The sequence below is a fragment of the Olea europaea genome, chromosome 13 (genome assembly GCF_002742605.1).
Source record: "Olea europaea var. sylvestris chromosome 13, O_europaea_v1, whole genome shotgun sequence".
NCBI lineage: Eukaryota > Viridiplantae > Streptophyta > Magnoliopsida > Lamiales > Oleaceae > Olea > Olea europaea.
In genome coordinates this window covers 28,336,677-28,346,795 of record NC_036249.1, presented here as the reverse complement: position 1 = coordinate 28,346,795, position 10,119 = coordinate 28,336,677, and the positions used below count along the sequence as shown (strand labels likewise).

At 30.2% G+C, this 10,119-nt stretch overlaps 1 protein-coding gene across 1 annotated transcript in view; it reads right to left on the bottom strand.

Annotated features, from left to right (window-relative positions):
• Window positions 1–6,663: 6,663 nt before the first annotated feature.
• LOC111408095 overlaps window positions 6,664–10,119 on the bottom strand; it is an 8,733-nt gene continuing 5,277 nt past the window's right edge. The window contains exons 2-3 of the mRNA XM_023037878.1: window positions 7,169–8,486; window positions 6,664–6,954 (exon numbers count right to left, since the gene is read on the bottom strand). Of these exons, the coding sequence (XP_022893646.1) occupies window positions 7,401–8,486 (1,086 nt within the window). The 3' untranslated portion in view covers window positions 6,664–6,954; window positions 7,169–7,400. The remainder of the gene's footprint in view (window positions 6,955–7,168; window positions 8,487–10,119) is intronic.

Below are 10,119 nucleotides of genomic sequence, written 5' to 3'. Positions count from 1 at the left end.
ATTGTATATTTTTTAGTAAGTTTGTTTAAAAATTTGGTTTTGGCAAGTAAAAATGCACCCAGATTCAATAGAATGGACAGCCTTTACTAGCCCAGAAGGACATTTTGAATGGTTAGTTATGCCATTTGGATTAAAAAATGCCCCTAGTATTTTTCAAAGAAAAATGGATAGTATATTTAGTAAACATAATAAATTTATTATAGTTTATATAGATGATATTTTAGTATTTAGTAAAAATAGGCGTGAATATAGAGGTCATCTACAAATTCTTTTTTCAGAATTTATTAGACATGGTTTAATTATAAATAAAAAGAAAATGTTTTTATTTAAAGAATATATATAATTTTTAGGAGTAAATATAGGAAAAGGAAAAATAGAGTTACAACCTCATATAGCTCAGAAAGCTTTAGATTTTTCAGATAAACTTGAAGATCTTAAACAGTTACAAAAATTCTTAGGACTTGTTAATTATGCTAGACCCTTTATTAAAAATTTAGGAAAAATTGCAGGACCTTTATATGGAAAAACTTCACCAAAAGGTCAAAGATATTTTAATATAGAAGATATTAAATTAGTCCAAAAAATAAAAGAGAAATTAAAAGATTTACCTAAATTATCTATGCCATTAGAAACAGATTTTTTAATTATAGAAACAGATGGAAGTATAACAGGATGGGGAGCAATTTTAATTGCAAAACCCAATAAATATGCAGATAAAGATAGTGAAAAAATTGTAAGATATAATAGTGGAAATTATAAAGAAAAAGGTAATATAAGTAGTATTGACTTAGAATTACTTGCAGTTAATTATGCATTAGATTCTTTTGAATTGTTTAATATTTCTAAAAAAGAAATTATTTTAAGAACAGATTGTGAAGCAATTGTAAGTTTTGTTAATAAAATGAAATTAGAAGACAAAAGAAGTAATAGAAGAAGATGGTTAAATTTTATAGATAGAATTACTAATACTGGATTAGTAATTAATTTTGAATATATTAAAGGTAGTGATAATCAGATTGCAGATATTTTAAGTAGAATAATTAAAAATAAAGAATATGACTGATTATTTATTGCAGATGCAAAGACCAAGAGGTCCCAGACCAGGATTGCCAAATGCTGGCAGTTCAAGTTCTCAGACAAATATATTACAGACTCATGATAAGTTAAGATTTGGTAATATAGAATTACTTTGTTTTCCAAATAGTAATATTAGTTTTAAGACATTATCTCATATTTCAGTTACAAAATCAGAAAAATGTATTTTAGATAATCTATGGATTTCTTATAATAAGAATCCTAAAGACCAAAAATATTTTTTAGCATGTTTAAATGCTCTTTCAGAACATTTTAGTCAAGATCATAAAAAATTTAAGTGTTATGTTGTTTTACAAGGAAGACTTCCAGGAATTTATCATACCTGGTTAGAAGTTTCAGATTGTATAAAGAATTTTCCAAATCCTCTTTATAAAGGATTTTATTCAATTTCAAAAGCATTAGAAGAATGTAGAAAATTTATAGAAATTAATTATTTTGTTGCCCCTTCTTTAAAAAATGTTTCAGATCAGCCCTTAGATTATGTTTCTAAATTTTGTGAACATTGTGAATGTATGACTAAGAATTTTAAAATTTTAAATGAGTCCAATCAGTCTTTACAACAAGAAAAATTAGTTTTACAAAAGAAAATTTCTGAATTAGAACAGGAAATTATTAATTTAAAGATCTCAAATCCAATTGTTCAGACACAAGCAGGTACTATAGAGCCCAAGAAGTCTATAGCTAGTCCAGCTCAAACGGAAGCTGGTAAAGACTTATCAAATCTGTTTATGGTTCTGGGCTTACCAAAAGCTCAACAGACTCAGGGGACTGTTGATTCTCCTACTTTTCAATTTAATCAGACTCAACAGGCTGAAAATCCTGTTACAGAAAATAAAAATTTTTCTGAAGACCAGACACAGCAGACTGGAAATTCTGTTACTAGACTTATTAGTCCAATAGATCTTAAACAGAAAAGCCCAATTAACTTTCCAGAATCATTTCAATCAGCTCAAGATCCAGAACAGATTTCTCAATCAGATATTAGAAGAATCAAATAAATGTTTGATAAGATTGAAGAAATTCAGCAACAAGTTAAACAAAGTACTACAAAGAAAAAGAAAATACAGATTAGAAAGAAAAATAAAGGAAAAAAGAAAATTGAACAAGAAAAAGATTTGGATAATTTTGAAGACAATAATTCAGAAGAAGATGATAATCCAGAAGGTTGTACTGACGGAGGAGACTCTTTAGATAGCATTGGCAGACACAATTATGAAACAAGATAAGGACTTTTTCAGACATTTGGCAAAAAGACAAGAGTTTTCAGAATAGAGCCAACCACTTGAAGACTTTTATCCATATTTCAAGAAAAAATCAAGAATTATTGCACGAAAAGTAGAAATAGGGATGAATTTCAAGGATTTTCATAACTTGTTTTAACAACCTTCTACAACAGCCTCCAAATCCTTGAAATTCATCCCTATTTCAGGACCCCCCCTCTATTTGGTGTATATATATATATATATATAACTTCTTATAAAAAGGAGAAGGAAGGTCTATTAATCCAATTTTACTATGCATGATGTCATTTTTTATTTTCCATTTTATTTATGTAAAACAAATGTTCTTCTACACATTATGCCACTAGCATTAAAAAAAAAATAATTTTAGTAAATATAAACTGCCAAAAAAAAAACTTTTCTCCGCACAATGTGAAGAGATGGCAAACCATGTGCGCAGAGTTGACAAACTCTCTGTACATACATACATACATACATACATACATACATACATACATACATACATACATACATACATATATATATATATATATATATATATATATATTGTAAATTTTTTTTTTACAACTCATTTTTATTTTCAACAAAAAAACACATTTAAAAATTAGTAATTTCATAATCACTTTTTTTATTCCCGAAAATACAATTATAAAAAAGAAAACAATATTGAATTACAAAAACTAATATCTACCAAATACGGTATCTAAAGACAATATGTGCAAATACGATATGCTATAAATATGGTATGATGCAGATACGGTATACTGTATATATGGTATGATACAAATATGATATGCTATAAATACGGTATACTGTAAATACGGTGTGCTGTATATACGGTATGATGCAAATATAGTATGCTGCATATACGGTAACTGTAAATACGGTATGTTGCATATACGATATATATAATACATATACGGTATGAATGAATCCGATTTCGTCCACTACAATAAATTTCAATACTGCATATGCGGTTTACCGTATTTGCAGCTTACCATATATGCAGCCTATCGTATTCGCAGGCAACTTACCGTATATGCTACCTACTGTATGTGTAGCTTACCGTATATACTGATTCTTGCACTTACAAATACCAAGAGTGCAGAACACCATACATTCACTTATTAAACCGAATGTTAGAAAAATTTCAGATTTTTATTTTTTCAACATAAGTATAAAATAAATATTAAAATATATGAAGGACAAAATATAAAACGCATATGAATATGCAAGTCGATTTATAATTATGCAGTGGCACATATTATACATTTGAAATTTCTTATGTCGATGCAAAATAACTTTGAAGTCATTCTAGAGCGAATTAAACCACTGCAATGTCTATACTAGAAATACAATTGTGCAAATTAATATGAATTAAATCTACATTACAGGGGACTTGGATTTATTTATACCAAATGTTGGTGATTAGTCTAAAGACAATATGTACAAATACGGTATGATATAATACTATATGTTATAGCTAAGATATAACATACTATACGTATATGTTATAATACAATGTTTAACATAATATAATAAGAAATTATTGTTGTACAATTTTTTTTTGTTATATTACAGCAATATGCATATTACAACATATAACTTACCGTATATGCTATAATACAATCTGTGCGGTCATGCAGCGATTTTTTATTTTTTTTTAAAATTTAATCATGCAACCTAATTTTTATTTAGTTTGTTATTTTGTTAGTTAAAAATATGCATTAAATCTAATAAAAAAATATAATTACAAGAATAAGTTTAATTTCAATATAATACAAAAAAATCTCAAAGAAATAATCATTGCTAACAACAAAAGAATCTAAAAAAATGAAGAAGACAAAAACGAAAAAAGTAAAATTTGTGAAAAGAAGAAAATAAAAGCATGATGCCAAAAAGTTTGGCATTATTGTTTGAATGTGAAATGTTTTATTGATATACAAAATTTTTTTGCAGTCATCGGGTTAAAAGTATGGATTTATTGTGTTGTGAATTTTTTTTAAATAATCGTAGTAAATCTTCTTATTACGATAATAAAATTACAATAATTTTTTTTTTACAAATAGTATAAAAAAATCATTTTTATCTTCAACAAAAAACACATTTAAAAATTAGTAATTTCATAATCACTTTTTTTTTTTTAAAATTCCCCGAAATAAAATTATAAAAAAGAAAACAATATTGAATTACAAAAACCAATATCTGCCAAATACGGTATGTAAAGACAATATGTGCAAATACGGTATGCTGTAAATACGGTATGATACAAATATAGTATGCTGTAAATACGGTCTGATACAAATACGGTATGTTATAAATACAATATGCTGCATATATGGTAAGCTGCAAATACGGTATGCGTAAATATGGTATTGTTGCATATATAATATGTAAAGTGCATATACGGTATGAATGAATCCGATTTCGTCCACTACAATAAATTTCAATACTGTATATGTTGTCTACCGTATTTGCAGTTTACCGTATATGTAGCCTACTATATTTGTAGGCGACTTACCGTATATGCTACCTACCATATTGCAGCTTACCGTATATACTGATTTTTGCATTTACAAATATCGAGAATGCAGAACACCATACATTCACTTACCAAACCGAATGTCAGAAAAAAAATTTCAGATTTTTATTTTTTCAACATAAGCATAAAATAAATATTAAAATATATGAATGACAAAATATAAAACGCATATGAATATGCAAGTCGATTTATAATTTTATGCTCAATCTTCAATTTTTCAATATTGAATTACACAAAATTTAGAAATATAATTTTCAAATTCAATTCAATCATATCAACACTATCAAAGAATACAAGCAAAATAGTTTGTATAACCTCGTATATTTCTTATTTAAGTATGAAATATACAAGCATATTTTTTTAGATAACACAATACTGTTGCAATTGTAAAAATAATTTGCAATCATTTTCTTATATCATGAAAATATTTTTAGATATTACTTCAAAAACTTTCTAAACTAAAATTCATACGCTAATAAAAATATGATATATACAAAATTCGTGCAACGCACGTGACAGCGACTAGTATTTTATAAACATCATTCGTCAAATTACTTTAAGCCATACATTTTTTAAAGTTTTCAAGTACTACTATTTATGTGCCACTCATTTTTAAAATTTTAAAATATAAATCGTTTACAAACACTATCCAAACATGTGCTAAGTATCAAGCATGTAGCTAGCTAGAGAAAAAAGTGGAAGAAGAGGAGGATTGGATGATTCGTTGAAAATAGAATGAAGAGCTAGGCCAACTGATTGGCCTTAAATAGCAATAGCTACCAATCATTGATCGTGTATCTAATCCAATGATCTGTATTGCTTTAAATACACTAAAGTTGCTGCAGGGTGGCAATCCAAATAAAAAGCATTCTTAAAGTAGTACTTTTAAACAGTGTTTTAAAAAGCTCCTGCACCGCCTAGGCTCGAAGCTTGGGCAAAATGCCTCACTTCACGTCTAGATGCTTCTTCTTTTCTTCCCAATTCCTAAACGGTCGAATTTTTCCTTCATTTCTTTTGTCTTCTATAGACGCGCTTTATTAATTTCTTTTAAAAGTCTTTTATTTGACTTTAGCTTATTATTATTTCAAAAAAAAAAAAACCTTTCATTTGACTTTAATTTCAAGTTTTTAAAAGATTTTATCAGTACAAAAGTTAAAAATAACTTTATCCAAATAGTTAAATAATATTTAAGTTTTGGTGTTATCTACATTTTGTAATTATGATCTTAAGACTCATTTTATTACAAACTTCAAAAATATTTATGAAGTTACTATAAATTTATTAAGTATGACTTGTCTAGTTGAAAATTGAAATTATGAAAAATATTCTAATTTTTGTATTTCGAAAACTTCAAAATTGTATAATTGACTAATGATAGGAGCTATTAAGTAAATATTGTATTTTATAAATTTAGATATTTAATATGTATTATTTTAAGTATTAAATAATTTTTAAAATGATTAAAAATTTAAAATAATATTATAAATAAGAAAACGCTTTTTTATGTCTAAGCCTTCCCTAGGCCACTTAAGCTCGTAAAGCTTAAAGCTTCGACTCCATGCCTAATAACACTTTACTCTTTTTAGAACACTACTTTTAAATTGATCCCGGTTTAAACTAATCTTGTGAGGGTTTGGACCATGTGGTCTGTCTCCAATTTAGGCCAAACCCTGAAGATCAATCATGGGTCATCACTGCCCGAAGACTTGTTTGCATCACGACTCAACAATAAGTGAATAATCTATTGTATTGATCAACAAATTAAAATAGCATAACAATATTAAATGACACTTTTAATCTTCAAAAAATATATAATAATGTCTACTAAAATGCCAGCGTTAGGTGCCTACTAGGTTTTCATGACAACACAATGTTACTGAATGACTCACAAATAACAATAGTTGCGTAGCAAACTCCAATGAACACACAAAAAAGATGCTTATAAAATAATAACTTTTGAAAAGTGGAAAAGTTAAAATTTTTATGCTTGGTTGTTCTCCTTTTCTTCTCATGACTCTTCGGCCACTTCCCCGCTCACATGAGACTCTGCATTACCTTCCTCTGTTTCCAAGGCTTCTGAAAACACCAAAATTATGCATGCTTCACGATTTTTTAAAAAAATATTTATAATGAGATACAAAAAAAACTAATTTTATTAATTTTTACTTGGTGAAATGTAAATTCAACAAAAGCCTAAATGAAAACTGATGTCATCATAATGGGAACATGAATAATAATAAATTCTGAGGCAAAACTTGAATGGAACTAGAGAACAATGGTGAATTTATACCTGCTGTAGCACTTGCACGAAGTTCTTGTATATCCAAATGCAACTCACCACTTGAAGCCGTAATAATATTCTCACTGCCAGGAGTTGAGTTCGAAATACCATGGTTAGTGTGTTTGAGTAAAGTACGCCATTCGTCAATGTAAATTGACTGTTCGGGTGATAGATTAGGAATTTCACGCTTCTGAAGAGCTTTCAGAATGCCTCGAGTTTCTCCCAAAAGTTGAGTTGCTTCCTATATACTTTTCTCCCGTTCTTCTATGGTGCTATTGTTGCATTTCTTGAGTATAACATGAGGTAAATTGGTCAGGCATGCAGCAAATATATCTGCAACAATAACTGACAATCTCTCAAACACTTGAGCATCTGATGCAAAATGATAACTTTCCTCATACACCAATAGAAAACTATTGCTTATTTTGTACATTGAATTGGCAATTATGATATTTTCAGGCAAGTCAACTGAGCTTTCCATAGCATTTCCATTCATTCTACTCGTAAATTTCTTCAAAATTTCTTCACTTCTATTTGCAAGATTCTGAAGAGTTTCTTTGGAGGATTTTGATATCCTGGCATTTTTTTGGAGATCCATGTCTAACCACTTACGCCTAAATTCAACTAAAACCCATGCAAAATCTGCAGCGCTCGTGCTGCACACAAAACTTTTATGAACATCCAAACTTTTCTCAATTAGGCGCACATACTTAAAACCTTCCATGACACTTCTAACAAACTGACTCTTCTTCTCATTTTGGACATTGGGAAGAGCAATCATGATGCTAGTTAGCGTTGCCACGGATAGACTCCAGCAATTAAGAGGTTCTGTGCAAATAATCGGAGAGACTTGATCACATTCAAATTTTGATACACCCACGAAGCTGGTGGAGTTCTCCATAAGGTCCATTAGATATCTAGGCTGATTCTTTGCACCCATCTTTATGGATGAATTAATAGAAGTGTTAATGAACATCAGGTATCCATCATGTATTACCTCACTTTCTAGAAGTAAAAAAAAATTTCTAAGATCTTGCTCACAACCAACCATGTGTTCTGCTTCATTGGGATTGACCGAGGCCTCAGATTGCCATAAGAAAAAATTCTTTACCATCACCAAGCATCTAACGATTCTCATCCTTGAGACACCAAAAGAGAGTAGGACGGCCAATGGGATTATACCTAGTATGACCGTGGAAACTGGATCCGTGATGAATAAGTAGAGAAATCCACCAATTGAGATGGGGACAAGCAATGTATTCATGATCACAATCACTATCTGACTTCCTATACAAATGTTGATAAGTAGATTTCTGATGTGATAAATGTTGGTGCCTGGCTTATTTGTGAGCGGTAAAGATGGTTGTTTGTGAGTGCATTTTAAATCACAAATTTATGAAATGGAAATGTAGTACAAAACCATAAAACCAAATAAGAAAATTAAAATAAGAAGGAGTAGAAAACGAAGATTAAATCCGAGACAAGTGTATTCACTCTCTCCTTAAGACAATATTGCCCCGATGCTCACGATTGGCGGCAATTGTCTCCCAAGATACAACGGATTCGATTTGTGGTAGTAGCACTTCAAACCACAAATCCGGCGAACTTTCGACGGAGTTTCCCCTCTACAAGGAATATAATATATGAAAAGAGATGAAGAAGAAGAGAATTGCAATTTTGAGAAGAATGAATGCTCAATATGCAAATGGTGTACTCTCAAAGTCATCCAAGGGGTCCTTTATATAGAGAATGGAGTGGTGTGATGAAAGGATTTGAGCCAAACCATACAACGTTCCAAACAGGTGCCACTATTCCAAAACCACAATTTATCATTCATTTTTGAATTGGTTTATTAATAAACACCATTTCCAACAATCCCCCGCATGAATGAAAATTCGAGTACATAAGTATCATGCAATGCAATGATGATGCATTATGCATTGTAGAGAGTAAGCGGAAAAACACTGCATCAGGTAAGGTAGCTTCTGGCTTTGAACCTCCCTTAGTGAAATACTATCGGACTTACTTGGCTAATTGGTGAACGTGATGTCTTGAACCATTCAGCCTTTGGTGTAAGCCAAGACAACAATACTCACATAGATGTCTTCCCTATTCCGTCGTTGTTCTCATGACTTGGTTCATTTTGGCCTTGAACCCTTCTTGGTTCTGCAAGTGTTTTGAGAATTTAGCCTTTTAATAATTCTCATTGAAGCGGCCCCACTTCACACTTACATAGGTGACCTCCTATAAAGAGTATTCTGCCCTACTCCACTTGACTTAATCAAGATCTAGGAATCATTAAAAGATTATCTTAACCTCTTCCAACTCTGCAGAAAGCACTTTGGTATCATAGGAATGAGTTAGGAAATTATTTCCTAAGTGCTTCATGGAATCCTCATAACTTAGTTGTCCCTTTGAACCAAGATCTTGGGATCTCCAGTCAACAAGGTAGGATTACCATTACAAGGACTCTAACGTAGTAGGCTTTACCTCATTCCCTTCGATATGCAGTATTCTTGATCTCTCCTAGTAAATCTCTTTAAAGGTACCACGAGTTTACACCATTGAGATCAACTGCTTGGCGGTATTATGTCTTACCGTTACATGTGACTTAGTATCTTTATCAAATGTAGCTGGCCAGCGATTGATTTATTTAATAGATACACATTGTCACAGCCAAGAAATCCTCTCATGAAGCTACATGCTTCTTATTAGCTTTATCTAAAGCTATTTCAAACGCAATTGGAGGATTTTCTTATAGTCAATCATTTCTTATAGTTGAAGGGTGTTCAATTTCTAATATTGAACTGTCACAGTGTATTTGAACCTTATGAATATTCTTCAAATATTTCAATTGTTCTTGCTTCTTCTAGCCCTTCCAGTAACTGACTGACTACCACAGGTATACTTATGGAACATCTTCCAAAAGTTACGAAGCGAAGTTGTTTTGCTTCTTTTTC